Source organism: Melospiza georgiana, chromosome 6, assembly GCF_028018845.1.
Source record: "Melospiza georgiana isolate bMelGeo1 chromosome 6, bMelGeo1.pri, whole genome shotgun sequence".
NCBI classification, from domain to species: Eukaryota; Metazoa; Chordata; class Aves; order Passeriformes; family Passerellidae; genus Melospiza; species Melospiza georgiana.
In genome coordinates this window covers 41,568,167-41,591,936 of record NC_080435.1, presented here as the reverse complement: position 1 = coordinate 41,591,936, position 23,770 = coordinate 41,568,167, and the positions used below count along the sequence as shown (strand labels likewise).

Below are 23,770 nucleotides of genomic sequence, written 5' to 3'. Positions count from 1 at the left end.
GAAGGATAAAAGCCTAAAGAACACAGGTGTCACTCATACAGCAACTCAACAGTTGCTGGTAACCTTTGCATATCCAACCAAACCAAATAAAATCAACTTAAGCATCTACTCTACAGCTGCACTGAGGGGTTAACTATACTTTCAGACTGTTCCTATCTCCAGACTCTTGCAAACAAGAGTCCAATTCAGGAACAGAGAAGCTGCTTGGGACTATGCTGCTGTATTTTCATAAAGTGCTCTTCATCCTCTGGTCTCCCCAAAACCTCCTCTGTGTTAGTATATTCAAAAATGAAAAATAATCAATAGAAACAATTTCAAATTTTGAGATCGACACATAACTACAAAAATTCCTTCATATTTCTTGCCAGCTTGTTCAAAGCTAAATTCTGGTGGAAAAATGACTTTTTTTCTCTAGACCTTCACTTTCTGGAGAAAACAAATTCCCACACTATTTATCTAATGCCACTAGAGAGGAAAGGAAAATAAACCAGCAAAACATGGCAAAATGTCTCCATACACCTTACATTCTTAAAATATATAGTAAAACAAAAATTACCAGCCTGACCATCATCTGAACTCAAGCACAGCCTCCATATACCAAGCACAGGCTCCTAAAGACAACCCAGACCTGAACAACGAGCTACAGTACTTATCTTAGCTGTTATTCAGCAAGCTATACTCTGAAGACAACTTTGAAAAGAGAACTGGTTCCTTAATTCAAAATCACCCTTTTTCAATAATACTAACTGAATTCCACAAAACAGGAAACAATCAATGTCATGCTGAGGGACCCTCAAAGTAACACAGAATAAAAAAAGCAATGTGATAATGGCCCTATTTTCAGAAACCCACTAGCGACTGGGTGTTCAGTGAAAACTCAGGTCACAGCAATTTAAATGTTCCCTAGAGGCAGTAATTCTTAGTATTTCTTTATTAGAATAAATCCTGCTAAACTCCCACAAATTTTGCTAAGAACCGGTCTCTTCAGACACTACAAATAACCCCCATTTGCTATCTTTCAAATTTACATTCCTGTCTGTATAGAGTCATGAGGCTCTCTGCCTTGTCTCTTTACACCAGTGACAGACCGCTCCCAAAACTTCTGCCTCTGTGAAATGAAGATGAGGCTACTTTCATTGTAGTGGTGGTTTGTTTCAGGATCCTGAGCTACCTTGCAGAAATGCTGACTTTTATTTTCCCTTTTATTTCAAAGGATCTGTTCTCAAGAGCCTGAGCCCACTGCACAACAGTGTCTACAGCTGCTATTTTACAGTTGCAGCACTAACCACTACTGAATTGTCTTCGGGACACTCTAGTTAAAAGTTTCCATACTGCCTGATTCTCTCTTCCATTGAGCAACATCGTGGCTTGAGGTAAGATCACTCGTGGCACCTTTATGCTTCTTCACAGAGCCCCATAACTATTCTCAGATGGGCTGTTAGAGAAGGCCTATTCAAGCTTCTCAGACGTTTCTGATCATCTGTGTGTATGTGTTTTAACACAGGTTCTGCCTCATTCCTCTTTTATATCAGCAGCTTTTCACACCCATCCATTTTTAAATGCTTGCAGTTTATTCTGTGATTTGCTTTATGCCTCGTGTGTCCAACCTCTCCAGTTGGTATCTAAGATACTAAATACATGTGAAACAGTAACCCCAAGTAAACTGCTGCTGAGGGGAAATTGGCGCCCTAGTGTAAGCAATCAATGGAGAGAGTGAAGAAGAAAAACAGCTGTTGCTGCAGCAGGGACTACTGCTGCAGAGTAGTTTCTGAGACACAAACTGGGCACAACAGCCTCTGACACGTACCAGTAACTTGGTGCAAAGCTGAAGAAAATATCATCCCCCAGTTCTAAAGAACAAATCTTTTGCTCTAGTTAGTTTAATCACGGAAACATTTAGCACTGTTCTTGGAGATATGGACCTCTTTTAGCAGCAGGAAGCTTTGAGTGACCCACCCACCGTGGTTCTACTAACCCACCCCTAGCCAAACCCAGGCTTTACCTAGGCCCTGATACTCTCAGTTAAATAGCAGGCTAACCCTTTCTTTCAGCTTCAGAAAGGGTAGTTTAGCACAATGCAGCTAGACCAGTTCTACAGTAGGAAACATGAGCTGAAATTCTCAATTCTCACTCGATTATAAGTATTCACAGAGGAGTGACTACCCTGAAATTCACTGTTGGTATCCAGCCTCTATTATTCCTCCAACTCTGGCTGTTGCATACCATCATTAATACTATCATCCATCTTCATGCATGCATTGTGTGGGTATTCACAGAAATGGGGAAGGATAGCAAAATGCTACCTACAGTTATCATGGACACACATAACAACAGTATCCAGCGGAGATGGAAAGATTCTCTTGGAAAGGTTAAAATTACAGAGCGGCAACTGCAACAGTACTCTATAAAATGTGAAAAAGAAGGCAAAATCCAGCACACAAAACACCTTCATGTTAGTCCACTCAACAAACTAATTTTGCCAATATATTGAGAACTTCGTTTTTACATTTACTTATAAATTTATCTGTAATCTTGCTTTATATACTGTACTAAAAACTTAAATTGCACTACACAGTAGATCAAAACTTTTTATTTAGCTATACACATAATGCAGGGTTGACATAATTCTATTTGTTTGGATAATGCCATTATATGCTAGAGTACACTGTCCTGTTACAGTGTACCATACAGTGCTTAATATTGACTGTGGCCATTCAGCCTATAAAATTTCTGGTAGGACAACTGGAGTTTTTGGCAGGTAGTAAAGTGTGGGAGGCAGTTTTGAACTGTATGTTAAGTGCATTAGCTGAATGTTTGTGCTAGAGGATCAGCAAAAAAATCACTGACATAAATAAAGGAAATGTCATATTTTAATTTCAGAGATAAATATCCAAGAGATGAACCTCTCCATAAACTTTTCTTTCAGCCTCTGAAAACACAGAGATCACTGCATTAGTGACACTTAAGCCATTCACAGTTCTATTTCAAAACAGAAGATCAGAAACATAATTTTTCAAAGCATTCTGGAACATAATGTGTCCACATATTCCATAACACTATCACAAATTGCTGTGAACCACAGGTAGTACGGATTTGCAAGACTATGCTCTACCTGCCAATAGGTCTGCAAAAATGACTGGGTCTTCATTTGCTGAGAACTTATCAGCAGATAAACCTGTTTGAATTAATTAGCCACTAGGGAAAGACAAAGATTTGATTCTGTCATTCTCAGTGATTTTCTATCAGATACTTTCACGTCTACTACTTGACTTCATTATGCAGCTGATTCACAAGTCTCAGCTATGTCTTTCTGCACTAAGAGCTTTTCTGCAAGACCAAAGAAAAATGTAAAGCATGTCCTGGCCTTTTATTACAGGCCAAGCTTAAACAAGAGAGCATCTTGAGCCAAAGTCTAAAGCAAAAAGGAACCACTTGAGCCAAGGTGGTTTTTTTTCCCTCCCCAGCCATATTTTAAGGGGGTCTTCCAATTCTATGAAACTCAGCCTATGCTCCCTTCTGTTTAGTCTTTTTTATCCCAGGGGGTATAAATTCCCTGCACAGCTGAACCCAGACTGTTACCTAGGAACCACTACATGTAGGGGAGGCAGCTGTGTTTCTTCTTGCTGATAAGCTTTTTCCCTGCCAGTTCTTGAAAAAGATGAAAACATCCCAGCATACCCACCCCCACTTTCACGGGCTTTGGCACTGTCCCTCACCTGTGGAACATGTCCCTGGCTCACAGGGTGCAGCACTGTGAAGGCTGTTCTGGAATCCATCCAGTTGCTTTTCAGCGGAGATCAACCTAAGAGGTAGCACCATAAAATTAGACAGAGGTAAGTGATAAAGCGAGGAAGAATGAAAGTCTCAAACAAAAAAATGAGAATTCTCCTAGTTTACATAATCTCACTGGGACTGTAACCATGAAGCTGTGCCTGAACGTGGTACAAAAAAGGCAGTGGCAGCAACTGACTCCAAAAAGCAGAGCAAGACAAATGAACAGTCAAGCCACCAGGGAAACTTTGATGTGATTAAACACTTAATTGTCTCATATGCCCTGGAAGCTGATTCTGGAGCATAAAGAAGACAGTAAATGGTATTGGGCCACCAACATACACCGCAACTAGTGTATGCTGTGGTCATCTTAGTCCAATGATTTAAATTAAAGTGATTAAGCAACTGCTGCACAGAAATGCACATGCTGTCAAAACATACTAGATTCAAGAGTTAAGTCTTTGCATCTTGCCTCAGCAGAGAGAGCTCATTTAGCCAAGATTTCCCACTTATCTTGCAAACTGAGACACATGGGATGCATCTAATTTTCAGTAATCCAGTGCCATTCCTCAAGCAGATACCTTATGCAAATCCTTCTGCATTGATCTCAGCACTTGAGTTACAGCAGAACTATACTCTGTAGACTACAACTGTAGTTTGACTCAGAAATATTAATTACCAAACTGAGACCATGTACTACAGAAAAAGTGGGTCTACTCACAAGAGAAGGGCAAGCTATACAGCTGCAAGCATCTATTCTGTCCTTAAAAACCTATATAATTTATTCCTGATTTGTCTTCTCCTCCCTTATTCTTCCTTGCTGTTCTTCTTTCTGGTCCAACTCATTTCCAATCACTACAGACTTTTCTGCGAGTAGTCTCACCTCTGCCAGAGTACTTCACTCTCTCAGCTCTGCAGTGTTACAGTTGCTGTCAGCTCTTCCCCTGAAGAGCATCATGATCTCCAATCCCCATGGGATGCCTTCACAACTGACTGTTACTCACTGTTTAAAATTGTAATTCGCTGTTTAAACACATACAGTTTCTATGGTTTTATCTGAAACCTTTTGCTTCCAGATTTCAAGGTCAACAAGTTGCCAGAAACCAGGTGCTTCTGACAGCTAAAAGGTCTGTGAGGGACTCCTCTGTTTTATTTCAGCTGGATTTCAGTGAAATGGAGTATACACATGAAGGGAGAGGGATGCAGATACATTTGCATTCCACAGCCCCTTAATTCAGTCAGTCTTAACTGGAAATGCTATTGTCAAATGAGGTGCCTGTTTCTGTGTTTATTGTCTCTTGGAGAGAATTTTGGATCTGTATTTATGGGGTTTTTTTTGCTGATATTGCATGGTCCTTCTGGAAGCTGAGAATCTAAATGGATCTTTATGCTTCTTACATAGAGGTTCCATGTTCATAATTAGCATGCCCACTTTGTTAACACAGCACAACTGACAGTCAAATTCAGCTCACCCTTCTGGAATGCAAAACTAGTAGTTGAAAAAGTAACCAAGAATGCCAGCAAGTACTACAACAATATAGAAGCAAAACAGGAAACAGTCACTCTTCTACCTTATTGTTCAGAGAATTTCTTTATTTCTACAGACTTGCCCTTCTTCTCTGCCTACCCACAACACTGGGTACCTTGATTCTTGCAGTTTCAACAGTCACCTCATTCTGAGAGCTCATTCTCAGCTCTGTTCCTGGGATCTCCCACCAGGCTAAGATCACTTCCTCGTACTCTCTGTGCTGTCCTGATGAAAGCTTCAGTGCCAGAACATATTCACTGTTTAAACTGAGGTAATCCCTTTCCACTTTCTTCCTCCTCAGACTGGCTGAAATCCCACTGCTTTTTCTCAGTTTCTTAATGTCAATGTCTCTGATGTTTTTGCTTCCATTTCTCCAGTGCAAATCCATTGTTATGTTCTCCATTTCTTATTCAATATTAACAAAAACAGTCCCAACTGTCCCCTCCATTTTAATATCTGTCATTGCTCTTTTCTATCTCCTATATGGGTAACTTGTCCTCAAGACTGATACGGGCTTCCTTTATTTAGGTACTAGACTAGCATTCAGCTGCCCAGCCTTGGACTGCAAATTCTGTTCCACAGGTGAAAGATATTTGACTGAGTTTTGAACATCTTTGTTTTAACAACTTATTTCTGGGATGCTACAGATTCATCTAGAGGTCCAATGGAACCAGACAGATCTGACACTACCGTATTCACATCACAAAAAGTCCAGATTTGACAAGAGGACAGCAGCAGATGTAAAGACCCAGAGCCAAGGAAGCTTGATCCTCTTTGTTGTTCTTGGATGGGGTACCCTGCATGTGTATCTGGGTGTATGATCTGAGGCTAGCCAAGGGCTACGAGCTACAGGTCTAGTGAGCCCAGCTGTGGCAGGGTGTTAAATGAAGGCATGTCTCTCAGATGCACTGCTTTTACTGCCAAAAATGTCTAAGGGTCAGGCAGCCTGATTAACCCAGATATTCAGGAGCTGAAAAAACAAGTGTGCTGCAGTACAGCAGCAGCAAAACAGTCAAAGGGGCTCCAATAACTGTCAGATGGGCGTTCTGCTGCCTGTCCTCTTATCAGTGGGCACTCAGTTTCTGTGTGTGATGTACCTGGCTCACTAAAGACACTTCACACATGGGCAAGACAGGATACAAAACAGAGCCATAGTGTTTTACAGAGCCTCGCTCTGTGATCATCATCTGCTTTTGGCACATTTGCTAGGCTTGGCCAGTGGATCCTAGAAAAAAGCTGGCTACTTCTGTGTCCAACTGCAGTCAGAACTCCTCCCCACTCTGGGATGGATTTCCTGAACCCTAGAGAAATGGATCCCCCTCTACCCTATTTCTGTATTAGTTACAATAGAGAAGAACTTTGGCTCTTCTACTGCTGGCACCATGTAAAACAAAAGCGAACGTAGAAAGACTTCTGTTCTGTGGTGGTGGGGCTTTAAAGGAATATTTATTTTGAAAGTCTTCCTGAATAGAGTTGTTATGGCATTTACAGAGATGTTCAGAACAAGAAACCATGACATGCTGATCAATATCCCCAACAGTTTGTAGTGTTCCAGTCTACTACTGGTAAACTTGGTCTCTCTCTGACATCTTGAACAATATGCTCCTTTGCCCTACCTGGCATTTCCTCTCCTTATATACAGTGGTCTAATATTGATAGACCAATTTTTCTAAGCTATTTTCTTTGACTGATGGTTCTGTTCACAGATTGTTCAAAGTGTTACTCTTCTTGACACTGTCACAGAGAGAAAGTTTCTGAGAAGTTACTATGCGAATGACAGCACAGAAACGTGTATTTATTACAACTCAGGCATTCCTAAAAGCAGAAAGATTTTTCATCTACCACCAGTTCACTCTTGTGAACAGTTGAGCTAATGTATGTTTTTCTACTTTGCATGCTGTCATCTGTAATGTGAAGACTCTATAACACCAAATACTGTTGCCAGGGAATATCTGCTTCATTCCACTGCTTATAAATACTGTATCTGTGATCTCTATCTCAAAATATCAGCAGGTCTCTTCATGGTTCACAGAACCACTACCTGCCAAAAGTAGTGGCAACATGAGCAGTGGGAAGGACCCAGTCTGACTCTGGGAAAGAAAAAGAGTTTGTTCTATCAGCTGTTCAAAAGCTATCTATTAGTGATACAAGTGCATTTGATCAAAACTATGGAGCCCTGTGACACCATTTTATGGCACTGTATTTCAGCAGAGAGCTGCATACTAAATCATTTCTCCCAGTTAGTCTTTTTCCACACCTTAATACGGGCCCCAGTTTTCCACTCTGTTAGCTGAAGCAAGGAGTCTGCTTTGGACACAATCCATTATAAAGTCAACCTACCACCTTCTACAAAAACAAGAGAAGCCAGGAACTGAAAAGACAAAACTGAATTGTCTGGCTGCTCCATTACTTTTTTCCTTTATGTTTCAACCAGGAAAGTGTCCAAGTTACTAGACAGTTTTTGAATTAGTCAGTAATGTTCATCTTTAGCATCTCATTCTGTTTGTAGTTGAGTTTTCTACTTGTTTCTTCCTTTTCTGGAAGCCACGTGTGCTGGCTGGGGGAGAATTGATAATGCATGCAAGGAGGAGATAGGTCAAAGAGACAAAGTTGATTTTAGTTCTGTCATCACAGTCCTGTCTCTGGAGAAATTCTAGAAACAACTTCAAAAAGATGATCTTTATAAAGATGTGAAACAAAAGCCAGGCAGTGCAAGAGCACACAGAAGTAAAGTCTGGCTTAATGAAATATATGGGGGGAGAAAGAGACATGAGAGCTTTAACAACAGAATGGGATTAGTTTCAGGGAAGTCTCGTGTAAATAATACATAGCCCTGAGATCCTCTTTGAGGAAAGGTATCAGAAAAACAGCCAAGAAGTATTAGGGAGTGAGAGAAGGCAGCAAATCAAGTGTGACCTGACAGACAAATGCAGCAGCCAAAAAGATGTTATGGAGAGGGATATTTGCCATGTCGTAACCTAAGGACACAGTAGTCTCACTGGAAAAGTACAATTTTGGGTGCCACAGCCCAAGCACTCTGACAAACTGGAGAAAATAGAGTAAATTCAAGACAATTAAGGACTTGGCAAGTAGAACTACTATCTGAGGTTAACATACCTCAACAAGTCTAAGCAAAATTAGGTTACTCCAAGAAGTAAAAGAATATTCAAAAGATGGAAAGTACTTACATGAGAAAGTGTTTCAGGTTCAGGAAGTAGGAACAAGGTACAACAGGATGAAACAAAGGAAAAATTCAGAAAATAACTCAAAAGAAAAATACAGCACATCAGGAGAAACTAGGTGATTAAAAGGTTGTCTAGATTCCTAACTAGATTTTTATAGCACACAGTAGAGTTTCTACCACTGGACTTTTTTGAAAGCAAACTACACTGTGTCTGAAAATACTCTGTACAACTTATCGGGGATTGTAGAAAAAAGGCTGAAGCATGCAAGACATCTTTTTTTCCTCTAGTCCATGTTCCTTTGACACAGAGGCTTTTCTCCATTCACTCTCCTTTGTAGATGTGTATCTGGTCTTTTCCTGACAACAATGAATGGATTAAATTAGTCTGAGACATAGCAGTTTTTAAACTATCAGCTCTCAGTGTGCTGGAACTACAGCTAGGCACTGTTGTTTTCCATGTAAGTGAAAAAATGTTACTGCAAGATCCCATGAATGGCAAGAATGGGTTTGGAGCCTTGTGCTGGAGACTGAAAGGCAACTTGGAAAATATTTCCGGAGCGGCTCCTTGCAGCCTTCAATACTTGGATTAGTTTTCTGAAATTCTGAAGGAATCTTTTGCTTTTTTTCCCCCTTCTGTGCATTTTTGGTGCTGAACTTTTTCCGGTTTTCCCACACTCCTGCCTGTCACAGAGCAGAAACCACAAAAATGCAGCAAAGTAAAGTCTGTCCAAGGAGCTGCAATTCCATCTCACAAGGATAAACATTTCCTCTGCCAAGAAGTGAGCACAGCACACCGGCATCTTCAAATACACATGCCTGCTGCCCAGCAGAGAAACCCACTGACACAGCCTGTCACCTGTACTAACAAGAGCCACCCAACATGAAAGAAATCAGATAGCAAAGCCACCAGCGCATACCTGACAGACCTGGTGCTCACATCTGCATTCGCTGAGCTGACAAAATTTACTAACATCTTGTTTTCTTTTAAAATAGTTTTGGGGGATTAACTCTGTGTGCTATCTCTTAAGATAGCAAGAGTACAGGCAGCAAATACACAAACTTCCCCAAATCAGTTCTGTCCAAGTTCCTTAAATATGCCTTGCGGTTCCAGATTTGATTCACACACAGTGACTGCATCTTCATGAGGTGTCTTTCATCAGTAACATAAAACTAAAGCTTCTCTCTTTAAACAGGAAGTGAAAACAGAATCAGGAAACCTCATAGGAGCTTGCTCTGAAAGCTTTACAACTCTTCTGGCTGTATAGTAAGTACAAGGAAGGAAGTTATGAAATCAATTTTTCAGGATGAAACAAGTCTGAGGATATATGAGGAAAAACCTGATGAAGGATTTAGACTAAAGCAGTTTGGCCATTTAAGAGGAGATAAACAGAGATTTGAGGAGGCTGAAAACCCAGAGGAGTCTTGCTCACATTTTCTCATAATGCACAAAAGAGAAGACATACCAAGAAATGGAAAGGAAGGAAGGAAACTTATAATCAGTAAGCAAAATTTCACGGCGAATATTTTTGTTTGTTTCTAAAGACAGCATTTGTTTTTAAAGATAACTGTCAAATCCATCCACTTACCTTAGAATAGCAAGCATTATTTAACTAAAAGCTTACTAAAAGTAAAGAGAGGGATTTCTATAGTTAATGAGAAAAGCTATCATTACATCAGGGACAAAATAAGCATTTCGAATGAAATAAACACTTATGCTTGAAGGCCTAAATCCAACATGGTGTGTTAAATTTATGGGAAAACTTGGCTCAAGGGCAGATTATCTTGTTAAAGGTATTGAACTGCTTTGTTGCTTTGTTTTGGTTTTTTTTATTAAGTTTTGGGGTTTTTTTGGCACCCTCTTCTAGATTCTAGCCCCCATCAAAGATTAGACTGAGGGAGTGACTTAAGTGCCTAAACATAGATGTACCTTAATTGGTGCTCTCAAGTTATTTGAGACATCTGCATGGGACTGACAGATACAACACAAGAACTTCAGAAGACCTGTACTCATCTGGAAGAGCAGCTGAAAGTCATGTGGAATAGCCCTGGGCATCCAAAATGCCACTAGCAGCCTGTATTTACATTACTGAATGACAGTTTCTATGTCCTTACCTTACAGTAAGGTTACAGTTACCTTCCATACCCCTATGAAACACAACTGCAGCACAGTGCAATGCTTATTTCAGTATGTACACCTCAGATTATTCTGAGATTTATCCTGGATAGCACAGCCAAAAAGATCTGTCGAGTCAGATGCAGACAGTTTCTTCTCAAATATTCATTTTCAGGGGAACCAGTGCCAACTCCCTATCGTGGATGGAAGAGACAAAACTTACTTGGATATCCTCTGGGCTGCAGCCTTTCTGATCACTGCCTGTCTGTGGTTTGTTGGAGGCTTTGGAACCAGCTGAGGAGCTGTACTCTGGGATGGCATCACTTTGTGCAAACTGGCTGCCTTCTGGATACTAGAAGTGGCATTTGATGTCTTGCGGGCATCAGAGCCAGCTGGCATAGATATATGACTGGTGCTGGATTGTGAGTAGTTGGCAAAAACAGCCTGGGTAAAAAAAGAAAAAAAAATCCCATAGTAATTGGTGATTACCTCTGTGAACATTGCTGAGACTGCTGATGGAGGTGGGTGACACTTTTGTGAGGGATAATATCTGCCTGGTGAAGGCAATCCCAGGGCTCCAGGCAAAGCCCCACACATAAAGAGTTAAGTTGTTAAGTCAGTGAATTTTATGCTCTTGGAAACCAGGAGTAGCTTCTAGGAAGGCAGACAACTTCACTACTGCCACAGAATTCTACTATTCCAGATTAAAAACAACAGGCCCAATACTCAATCTAATCTTGCAGTGGGCTTCTATTCACAAAGTAGTAAATATTTCAGTACATTGACTTTCTGTGTTATCTTGCTAAATTATTCTTTATGTGGGAGGTAGGATTGAGACGCAGTTCTAGGAGAGAGGTTATGGGGAAGATGATACAATGCTACTTATTTGGTCTAACTGCGTAGGTGCTTGGAGTAATAGAAAAGCTCTACGGTACCTTCTTCTGAAAAGGGAACTTTAATGCCACCACTGACAAAAAGGAAATTCCCAGTAATATGAGGGAACAGAAAATATTTCTATTCCTATAGCATGTGGGAGAGTAAGCTTGTTGAAGATGTGACACTGGGAACAAAAGGATCTGCATGTTACGAGACACTGGAGAACAGAGCAATGGCCTGGCAAAGCAGGGAGTGGAGAATATTTCCACTATGGGAGCTCTGCAGACTGCTAAATTTTCTTCAGAAAGGAGCAACCTGCTGGGAGCTCTGCTTTGTCTTTCCTCGAAGTCAGTCGGATTCCCAGAACAGCGGCAATACCATAACCTTGTAATTTGGCATCTAGAGGTCAGTGATAGGCGATAAAGGGAAGACCTGAGCCCTCTGTGTGACCCTGGGAGCAGTGCCCTTCACTGAGTTTGCCCTCAGTTTCTCCTCGGGTGGAAAATACACAAAACCACAGCAAATGGGCTCCAGGCTCCAGAGCAAACCACAGGCTGAGAGCTGGCTGAGTCTCAGCACACAGACAGGAAAAGCCCCTCTCCCCCGCAATTCTCTGGCAAATGGCAGAGCAGCGCTGTGTGGGAAGGCGTTTCTGACAGGCAGAGCTCTAGGGAGAGAAGGAAGTGCAGGAGCCAAAACAGGCCTGTTTCCTAACTAGAGCTCACTGACAACACGCCCTTGGGCTCCCAATCCTTCTTAACCTCTCCCTTCCCTGAAGCTCTACCTTGATTGCAGCTTCCAGATTCTCAATCAGGAAGCTAGTACAAGAGCAGTAGTCTGGAAAATAGCAGTCACACCCCACCTCTCCCCAGAAAAACAAACTATAATGGAACTTGGCACTTAGACTCTGGCATCTCAGAGCCTGACATGTCGTAGGGTCGGGATGGAGACTCTCAAGTCACTGCACCCACTTCTTATTCAGCAGTGACATTTCACTGTGAAATTATATTATCCATCTTTCCTTTAAGTTATTTTAATATTACGCATTTTTCCTGGGAGTTCTTTTTCTTGTTACCAAAATCACTAAGATCCTGGAGCTCACAACACGTACAGTCATAACTCTTTGCCTGTGTTAATATGCACTGGCAAGGAGATCCATGACTCTGAAGAAACAGCAGGCATGGATGCTCTAATGAAGCCTGATCAGCAAAAACTGTGTGGAAACCTGCCTAAAGAAAGGTCATGGATGTTTTTCTTGGGGGTTACAGACTTCTGAAAATGCCTTTGTCTCCACACTGTGCTGAGATTCTGGCTGTCTTCCAGGCAAGGACGGGGAGACTGGAAGCTGACAAGGACCACGGCTTCTGGATTCAGCTACAAAGTATACTGCCCTGCTGTGAACTCCATGGGGACAGGAGGGGAAACCAGGAGAAGCTTCTGTGCAAATAAAGAGGACAGCTGTAGAGAACAGAGCCTGACCACACAAAGGAAGGGTTGGGAAGCTTTCAGCACATCCAAAACATAGGAGACAGACCTTATCACTCATGATTCTGAAAACTAAGGGTCTAGGGAAAGCAGAAGCCTCAACAAATCCTGACAGATGCAGTCCTGAATCATGTAGCACTCTACAACTATTGCTGCTTCAAGAGAAAAACTTTCAATTACAGTTCCCAAGCTGGCAGATATAACTTGATGTTGAGGAGACATTTGCTACCCTAAGAAGTCTCTAGAGCTACAAATCTGTAAAATACTAAAAAAGCCGTTAGACATTTTAGCTAAAATTTCTGTAAATTAATAGTGAGTTAATTCTGGTGCATAATTTTCTGGGGAGGAGGAACAGCATTAACCCTGTCTTGCCCATAAAGAAAGAACTGACCGAAAGTATTTTTCCCTACATCACAGACTGAAGCAATATTTTCTTGTTTCAACATCTACTACACCATACACAAAGTATTCCTTGGACAAAAAAATAAATTTTTAATTAGAAAATCTCAATGTGTGCACCTTGTCAGTAAGGACAATGAACACGTAAGAGTATAAGTAGCAGCTAAGTTGGGGCTGTTAGCGATTAAAAGCAGAGGTAGTGTAGTACTTTGAAGAAAAGCAGATATAATAATGCTCTTCAAAAACAGAAAGAATGCTCCTGGCACTTACCATGCCTGTATCTAACACCCATCCACAGCACAGTAATGGAACAAATGTTGCAAGCAGAAACACGTTCACTGTGTGACCAGAGGAGGTAATGAAGCTCATTTCCTGCAAATCTGTCTTACAGTATCTAATATAAAGCATACCCCAAATTATGCCTCCCTTCATGGGTCTGGGCATTCTTGTGCTGTCTAATTTGGAGTGGTCTCATACTGAAGCCATTGCCTTAATGGGAACAGTAGCCGAACCCCCTTCCCAGATATATGGCTCTTGATTTTAATGTAATTTGTATGAAACATCGCCGTGAGATTTCTATCCCACAGTCATTCACATTCAATTGGATCAGCAAATCTGAAAAAGATGAGAGACTCAGCAGTGTATGAGAACTGACAGACAGATGCACACACACATGTATTGCATAAAGATCTGTGCAGCTAGTCCAAATCCCTGACACTGCAAACTGAGATGTTTACAAGCAATAAACAATAAAGAGGTTCTAAGTTAAAAAAAGAAAAAGCAAACCCAACAAAACACAAGCAACCACTTTTAGAAAAGCAGTTGTGTTTCAGATAACATAGCAAAAATACAGAGAATTAATAGCCTTGGAAGACCTTTCCAGCCATATAAATTGTTTAGGGGAAATTATTTTGAACAAATACTAATGCATTCAGTTAAATCAGTTTGGATAAAATGGTTGGTTGAATTGAAAATTCAAAAAGTGGCAATAAAGAGCAGGCTCAAAATGTACTATTAACTACCAGAGTGTTAAACTGCACTAAAAAGAGTATCTTAAGGTCTTAAAGAAGAAGAAGAAGGATATGGTATGCACAGACTGTCGTGAACCATGTCCTCTTTGGTAAATTCTTCAGAGCAAGAAAAAAAAAAATACTTTATTCAATTGACTTGGTGCCTTCTGTTTTATTTCTCTTGGTACTGCTAGCTCTTTGGGACAAGAATTGGACTGTATCATTGTATTGGAAAGATAGTTAAGACATCTGGGCGTCACCATAATTCTAATAATAGTGACAGGATCAGAAACATGGGGACAAAATTTCAGCTGGTATAAATCAGCTCAGACTACTGCTTTTAGAATGCTTGTTCTGTTTTACTTACACTGAGACTTTGACTCATCAGTATCACAAGACTCAAATAGGAAAAATGGCAGTTAGCACATTGTGTGGGAAAACAATCTGAGGGAGAAAGCTGCAAAACAAGAATGAACAAGAAAAGGAAGGAAGGAAAAGAGATACTGCAAATCTGACAGCAGTTCAATATACAACAGTTTAGAAAACAGTTTAATGATGAGGCTGCATTCAAAGATGCCCTGTATCCTTAAGCAGCAATAATACAGTTCTAGGAACACTAGGAATATTATTCACAGTACTCAGTGTTTCCAGTCATATCTAAATAAATGATAAGTATGTCAGGAGGGAATCAGAAATATTGAAAAGACAAAAAATTGGCTGAACTTCATGAAATGAGGAATATTTCAGAGGACATACAATTTTTAAATGACTGAGAGGAGAATTATTTCATATTAACTCAGCCTAATCTTCTACAGCATAAAATCTACTTAAACTTGTGATTGAAACTGTGATCACGTAACTGCCCACACAACTCATTAACATGATTCATGTCTTACTTAACAGGAGCCTTTTTGATGTAAGCAGGACTGACAGGGATCATTCCACCATACAATTGTACTTCCCTTGTTTTAATTTAGCTTTTTTCCCATGTGAAATGTTTGGCATAAAATTTTAAATCCAGTAGATGCTAGGCTAAGCAGACAGAACATAGCCACACAAAGAAGGAACCTCCCTAACAGCTAATGGCATCTTTCCAGTACAGGAAACAATTAGAGAATAAACAATGATGGTATATTAACTGTCTTGCCAACTGCAGCAGTGATAATAACATCTAGGTCATAACATGTCACACAAAGTCTCCTTTAAACATGAAAAATACTGCTATAAGCCTGTTTTTCTTGTCTTTTGGTTTGACTTTGTTAATTCTTGTTTAATTCTTGTTCCTTGGTTTTACTGATATCAGATTTAAGCTTCTTGTCGCTACTTTAAAACTCTTCCCCTTCCGATCTTTGTTCACTTTTCTCAAGGTCTGTACTGTGTCTGTTCCTAGTCCATATCACTCCACCTATTTGTTAGATTCTCATCCAGCCACTTCAATCCAAGTAAGCAAGTACCTATTCTGCAATCAAAGGTCTATTCCTACCATACTACACTAGCTGTGTGAACTAGCTACTGCATACAACGAGTGAAAACTGTTTGTTAGAATTCCTCTTCCTTCACCCACACAGTATTTGATATTCCACAGATCGTTAAATGCCTGGAGAAATCATCATCATTCTTATGTGTCTGGAAAGTGTTCAACCAAGAGTGGGTACTGCAACAAAGCATACAACAAGCCTTCATGTTTACACACATGATAAGACAGATCTACTGCCTGGTAAATGGAGGGATTCTTATGACACAAATACTTGATTAAAAAAGCCATGCTTTTCATCTCATCTCCAACATACTGAGCAGGTTAATGTACAGGAGAAGCATTTGCTGTGTTATTAATCATGGTGCTTCTGTTACTTGATCACATATATGTAGTTACATGTGTAACTAGTCCCTTTGCCAGAGACAGAAGCAAAGACTGGCACCTAGTCATATTGCATGGTCATACCACACTCAGGGAGCAGCTCAAGATATATTCATTAATAGATGTACTTCAGCTATTGACAAATGGCTAGTCTGCCTTCTAACCATAACAACAACCTGAACAATCAGATGAAACAGTCTCAGGGATATCCTGCACACATTCCCCAAAGCAGAGAGATGATGACACTCTTTCAAGTGATAGGTCTTCAGTCTTGAGGGATATATTTCTTCTGCTGAGGGGAGACTGACAAGTTTCAATGTAACAGGCAAGACAACAAAGGATGATGTAGATCTCAATACATGAGAAGGAAGAGAACAAAACAGCAGGCAATGGGAGATAGGTAGCATAGGTGACACTGACAAGGAAACGTGGTAAAGCTATGCAGCCTAGGAAAAGCTACATGAACACTACCTAAAAGGGGAGGACTAATGAGAGTCAGCATGAAAGGATGGTGCAAAAGTCAAAGCAGTGTGAATGGGAAGATGTAGGTCAGAGAATGCATAAGCAGCAGAAAAAAGAAGGCAGTTCTTATAAAGGCCAAGTTAAAGGACTAAAGTCTGAGAAGCTAACTAGCAGAATGGTCAGTGATAGAAAGCTAGAGAGGGCGCAAGGGAAGGAAAGGGTAGTGTCATGACTGGCAGGGTTGCATGAGAGGATTGATGCAACTGTTATTGGAAGAGGAGGGTTGGCTGGCTCCACACAATGTCTTGACAGGAAGTGTCCAAAAGACAATCATTTTAAGATGACATTTTACTCATAACAGAAAGTCTGAAGGCACCCATGTTCAGCAAGTATTTTTCTTCAACAACATCAAATTCAGTGCAGCCTGAGCCCTGCAGCATGGCAATAGCCTCAACACAGCAACTCCAAAATGCTTGGCTCAGAAGGAAAAGGGAGGGAGAGAAAGGATGGGGGATGTTGTGGGGGTGAGAGGAGGTTTAACAAAGAATCATTTTAACAGAAACTCCTGAGTAATGGCTCTGCCCCAGGCCAAGAATAACATCAGCTCAATGTCAGCAGTTAGAAGAAGGCTCAGCCAGGCCCCATGGCCAGCTCCAGCCTCCTCACAGGCACAAGCCAGTTTATGGCTCTTTCCTGAACTTGTGAGCGGCCCATCTGCCCACCCAGAGCCCAGTGGACAGAGATGAAAGAAAGTGAGTGAGAGCAAGAAGACTGTGAGAGAAGTTGAGGGTGGTAACTACACAGCTAAGTAAGGGCCTTGAAAGGAGAGCAAGGAGCAAAAAGCAGAAGGGCCTCTCTTTCAAGATACTCCCAGAAAAGGATTACTCCCAATTTGCCTATAACATATTCCCAAGGGCCCTGACTCATCTGCTTCACAGGAGGGAGAGTGGGTGTCCAGACCTCCATGTGTCAGGTCTGTTCATGGGAGTCCAATCATGCCAGACTGCTAACAAATAGCTCCTTGCTACTGGAGACCAAGTTGTTTTGAATGAAGGTTTCATCACCCAAAGGCTTCCTTCCTTTCAGCAGAGAAGCATTTTGGACATCACTCAGAATACATCTCTCTCTCTTCATAATAACAAAGGAAGGTAACAAGTGTATCAATTAAGTCATTATAACCTTGAAAGCTTCTCCCAGCAGAATGAAAATGCTGTTGCACACACAGTGGTCCACCTTTGGCACCTAGGAGTCATCCAGAACATCAATAACACCAGCCCTTTTTCATACACTCTCCAGCTCTTAAGATGCCAACATAATGGAAGAAGGTATTGGGAACCATAGTATCAAAATGCTATCAAAATCACTGCAGGTAATACTGGTTTTGTTGCAACCCACTTTAAGAGCTACTTCTTTGACAAAATCTCTGCCATCCATACTGTCCCTGAGTTTGTTTTCACATCTAAGACTCGGCCAGCACTGCTACATCCCAGGCAGGAATTCTTCTTAGTTACCTGTTGCCATGCTTGGTTTTGCTCCCCCAGCTGTCTCGACTGAAGTTTCTGCTGCTGAAGCTGCTGCACAGCAAACTGAAGCTGATAGCTGGGATGTGCCACAGGACCCCGTGTCACCTTGTAAATGCTGTTCTCCATCTCTCCTTCCAAGGCAAAATGATGATTCTCTGGAGCCCTGAGGAAAGAAAAGAGACCAAGTTTTCACTACTCTGCATCTAAGGACTCCTGCCTATAAGGCACTGCTGCTTCAAAGAAATCTCTTAATATTTAGCCAGCTATGAATTTGTACTACATGGCTTTAGCAAGAACAACACCTGCTAGAGGTGTCATGTGCCAACTGCTTCCTGCTAAGCACTTTCTTGAATGTAGGCTGGGACTATATTACTAGACATTCTCTTGAGGAGAAAAAAGGAAATTAAAAACACTAAACTGGAACATTTCTGTGGTTGATTAGCATTGAAGACAGGCAGAATAGCAGCAGGAAAAAAAGCTGATTCCCATTCCTAATGAGATAAGTAGTTATTTAGATTTGTAGAGACTTTAATACAGTAACACAAGGATTACACTAAACACATCCATGCTGCAGTGACAAGAGAATAGAAACACACATGCAAGTACAACATCCAGAGAGGATAAAGGACTGGTTGGGTGAGGTTGGAACTAGGATACATGCTGACTCCATACAGTTACAATCCAAAAGGCTTGGGGAGAGTGAGATAGGCTCGCTTCTTTCATCCTCAGAGAAATGCCAGCTTTTCTTAGAGGACAAAAGGCCTCCTGCAAAGAGACAGGAGCTCTTGCAGCCCAAGCTTACATGGTAGGAGTTCAGCTGTGGCCTGCAACATGATAAGCACCAACAGAAGCTCACCAGCTTGCTTTGAAGTTTGTAAGCCCTAGAGAGAAGGCAGCACCAACACACTTCTACACAAGGCTGAGGGGCTTTGCAGAGAGCAGGTGGCTCTCAGGACTGACAGGACCAAGAGGTGTCCTGAAGAGGCTACAACGACCCAGCAATTCACACACTCTGTGCTCACACCACAGATGTTGTATGACCCACTGAATCCTGACACTCTGGCTAATATAACCTTCAAGCCTCAAGGCCTGAACTTTTTAAGTGTCCATTGATCTCTGATGTTTCTCTCAACCACTCCTTCCAAATTTGTCCTTTGGATTTCCAAGGCAGGCCTCCCTCGTATTTCCTATCTACATAATATGTAACAGGGACATAAAAGATAATTGGTGTCTTTCATGGCACGGTTTGGAGTGTAGGTCATGGCTTTGGCAAGGGAGTTCACTGCAATCTCTTTGCTTCAGGAACCTATCACAACCTACAATCTAGATTGTTTTTAAACACATCTCAGCTTGCCTTGAATATGTTGCTCCTTCCCTCAAAAGCTTTGTCATTGCAAACCCTTAAAACGTTCAGAAAGAATTCACTCAAGGACTCTTCAAGCTATTTATTCAAGTTATATTATTAATTCTAAAAACTAATATCTGTTCCAACTCCTCCCATATCTACCTCAGCTCAGAACCTGCAATGCATAAAATTCATCCTTTGATCCAAAAGAATGCTTAAGAAGCTCAGGATTCAGTGATTACTTCTAAAATATAACAGTGAAGACAAAATGGAGGAGACAAAACTGATATGAACGACAACTCCACTAAAACTGGACCTGCCAATAGCCAGATTTTGTGGCACAGAGATAATGTGCAATGACTGCAGCACTATGTGGGCCACTATCTAAATGGCAACATTTTAGTAACATTTCCCTGATTCTCATTTCTTCTGTTTTGAGGTATCTAGCAAAAGATTAACTTATGGAATTACAAATCCTTAAATCTGACTTATTAAAAATGCACCAAGATTGCTGCCTTTCTCCAATCTTTGTCCAATTCAATGAACTCTCAAATTCTCTCACGGGATTTTTAACTTGCTTTAATTCACTTTTTCAATTTCAACCAATATTATGGACATAGTATTGCCCAGGTAAACTTGGCTTATATTACCCAGGCAAACGCTGTTGCAACTACATTATTAAACATTTAGGAAAAACTAAATTTAAAAATAACAAACAAAACTACAAAACTTTGTCTAAGATTTTTTTGGCCAACAATCTCGTACACAACTCCCTGCAGTTGCAGTACCTTCTCTCCACATGACACAACAAAAAAACACTTACTTTTTTTCTAGACACTATATTGAAAACACTGTTGCTTGCCTAAGCAGATTTTATCCTCCTGGCCTGCAGAATCCTTCCTCTGTTGGCTTCTATGGGTTTTCCTTATTTACAAACAGAAATCAAAGTAAATGCATTATTCTGCATTTAGATACTATGCTGCAAAACATAACTTCAACCTTCTATAATATAAACATACAATACTTGACAACAGCAAGCCAGTGCATTTGCCAGTCACTTTCATAAAGAGATACTTCATCTGCAGCTTCGTTAAGTCCCCACATAACATGTTATCAAGTGATATTACATCTATAAGGTGATGTTTGCCCTGGTACAGAAGAGGCTTAGGATCTGAAACTCAACACTGCTGCCAGAGACAGGCTCCAGCTCTCAGTCTATTTGCCACGCTCACAGGAATGCATCATGGAGCATCTCCTATCCTCAGTCTCTCCTGTTGGATGATTTATTACAGCATGGCAACACTTCTGCATCCTGAAGCAGAAATTAGTTCTGCTTAAGGAAATTACAGCTTGTTCAGCACCATAATGAAGACTGCAAAAAAGCAGTAGAGGACCTCACATCTTAATGGATATTAAAGAGTTCACTTGTTAAGAGGACTGGATAAATACTTCAAACTGAATTAAAAGCTTTCTCAAAACTTACACTGTTTCAGGCAAAGCCAAAAATTACCAGAAAAAACCTCCACACCCCTAATGAGAATTGTACAGTCAGTACTCCCAGACCTGCGTGTTTTCAATTCAGGATTATTGCTTGAACACTAATGATTGAATATTCATTTCTTCACATGTAGAGACAACAGATTTAGGCAAAGATGCACACACATGCAAATGAGAAATACAAATTCCTGACTGTGCCACCAGAAAAGATTTGGTTTCATTCTGTCAGCCAGGCTGGTTGTGAGCAATCTTCTCACAGCTTGCTCAGAATTATTTATGAGTTGCTTAGTTTAGAGACCTGGCCAGGATTCAGGCCTTCACTATGCACAGGAAATCTCAGCCTTTGGCATTATGGCCCATCCTTTGTAAGCAAGATTCTGTCCTTCCAGCGGCTCTTCAGGCTACTCAGTGTTATTGGCAAGAAACCCACTGTGTTCCTTTCTTTCAACTGTAGTTTTCATAAAGGCTGGGCCAGAATTCTCTCTTCCAAATTACTGACAGAATAAAACCTCTCTGCTGCAGTTTTTTGTACCACAAAAGATACAGGTTTGCTTGTGAGACCATTTTCAACAAATCACCATGCGATTATGATTGGGATCCAGTCCAAAAGCGCTAAAACACCATGCATTCATCTCCAGGTTTTCTGGTTCCAAACTCCCTTTCTACTCTAGTTCCCTTTTCCAATCCATTGGCCCTTCTTCTGATGTAAGCAGCCTTTATGTAATCAACTATTTACACCTGTACTAGAAACTAATGTTAGTGTACTAAAATACTAACAAAACGTTAATGCATTCTTTCATTGATTTCAGAAAAAAAAGATTTCTATGAAATCCAGTCTCCATACAGAAGGGATGTGAGTATCAGCTCTTACAAGAAAGGAGAGAGCTGGCTTCTGTTTCCATTTCAAAATAATTTGAAGACAATTCCAAGGACTGAAGTTGTAGACAAGATCAGATCCCAGAACACCAGTCTCTGAGGATCTCATAGTTACAAAGAACTATAGGACAAACAGCAAGTCTGTACTAAAAGAATGACACATCAGGCTTACATTTATATTTCAGCTGAAGCCTTCTTCCAATGGCACAGCTGGGCACTTGCTTGATACCAATTCCTGTGTGGCAGGCAACAATACCAATTCATGAAGTACACTGGTGTTTTCCATATATCACTCACTAAGCAGGCACTTTTGAAATACTTGAAAAGTGTCTACATCCTATTGAAAGGCAGGGCAAACTGGCTCAAATTATTGTGTAAATGAAACTTCAGCATTCATGAAGAATATTCCTCTGTTTAAACCTGCTTAGTTTGTCAGAACTGATAGGATCACAGCAGAAATCAGTATATCTGGAGGTCTAGCAAACTGAGAAAAATATTACTTTCCTACTAAACAAGAAAACAAGCTGACAATGAAATTACTTTGCATCAGTACAGTCCTCTCCTGTAAAGACTGGAGCTATGGAGGAACAATTGCTGGCAATAAGGGAACACAGTGCATTTATAAATCAGTGCTCCCACCTTGCCATAGAACGCAAGACAACCTTGGGCACCAGTTTCCTTCCCACAGGGCATTCAGATGCTATGACAAGTCTAGGAAGTTTTCAGTACAAATCCTTGGTGAGCACCAGCTGCTAGAAAGTAGTTGGCATAGTAACTAATGATTTTGTCTAGTGTGGCAGCTCCCAGCATCCTGCTGACTTATGTTCAGGCACTCAGAAAAACACAGAACATTTTCTTTGGCACACTATGTGCTTCTTCCATCCCTAACAATAGGTCCTAGATTGGGGCTGGCTACAGAACAATGATAAACAGAGTGGGATGAAGCCCAGGACGCTGGGGTCCTGGCTGGGATGCAGGAGTTTTGGGCCTCTCACTTGCCTCAAGGCCTTACTTTGTCTTTCTTCCTTTTTCTTTCCCCTTAGCTTCAAAAGCAATAAATTAAAAACTGAAAAACAGAGCACCAAGTCTTTGAGAATGGTTTGCTCCTGGCCTCTGCCGTTATCAGGAGTGTCTATGAAAGAGTGACTTTGGTGCAGTTTAGTCAGCAAGAGTCTACACTTTAGCAAGGACTGGAGCTCTGTTTGCTGGAACATGCAAGCCTGTAAAAACCTCCTGCTTTGTAACATTGCATGAGCTGTCTTACAAAGGTAAAGAAAAACAGTTTCACGAAACACTAGGGGCAAACAAAGCATTTTGAATATTTCTGTAAGAGCTAAGCCTGGGATTTTGGAGATCTGAGGCACTGTGAGCTGTCCAGAACTCCCCATGGCACAGGAACTTGGAGACAGGGAAGGGGCAGGAAGCAGCTGGCCTGTATGAAATGAGGATGCCATCACCTGAGCTGCAATCTACTTTTATACTCATCAAAAGAAGCTAAGGAAAAGCTTCTAAAGTTAATGAGAGGCTTGTTAAGGCTGCATTGGCACAAGAAACCGGCAGAACCGCATTTTGGGTTCAAATCCAGTTCAAAATGAAAAGCACAGTCTCCCATGGTAGACCTGGTGCAGAGATGCAGGGGAGTTTCTGGCACAGACCATCAATCAAACTTTCCTCTATTATTGACAAGGCATCATGAAATAGTTTCAGCCTTAGTTCTTATCTCCCTTTTCCCAGTAGCTCAAGCTACTTTTACTTACAGAAGGGGCTCTTACCATCAGTATATTTGTGTCATGAGAAAACAGATGTATAATATTCACATGCAAAACCTTAGAACTGAGTTGGT

The 23,770-nt window shown here is 40.9% G+C and overlaps 1 protein-coding gene across 3 annotated transcripts in view; it reads right to left on the bottom strand.

The window, feature by feature from the left end:
* Nucleotides 1-23,770, bottom strand: part of TTLL5 (tubulin tyrosine ligase like 5) — a 132,495-nt gene that overhangs the window by 14,908 nt on the left and 93,817 nt on the right. For all 3 annotated transcript variants that reach the window (XR_009114530.1, XM_058025396.1, XM_058025397.1), the window contains 3 exons: nt 18,198-18,372; nt 10,820-11,040; nt 3,717-3,802 (listed from right to left, as the gene is read on the bottom strand). Coding sequence is in view for 2 of the 3 variants with exons in the window: in XM_058025396.1 (XP_057881379.1) it covers nt 3,717-3,802; nt 10,820-11,040; nt 18,198-18,372 (482 nt within the window). In the remaining variant the exon portion in view is untranslated. The remainder of the gene's footprint in view (nt 1-3,716; nt 3,803-10,819; nt 11,041-18,197; nt 18,373-23,770) is intronic.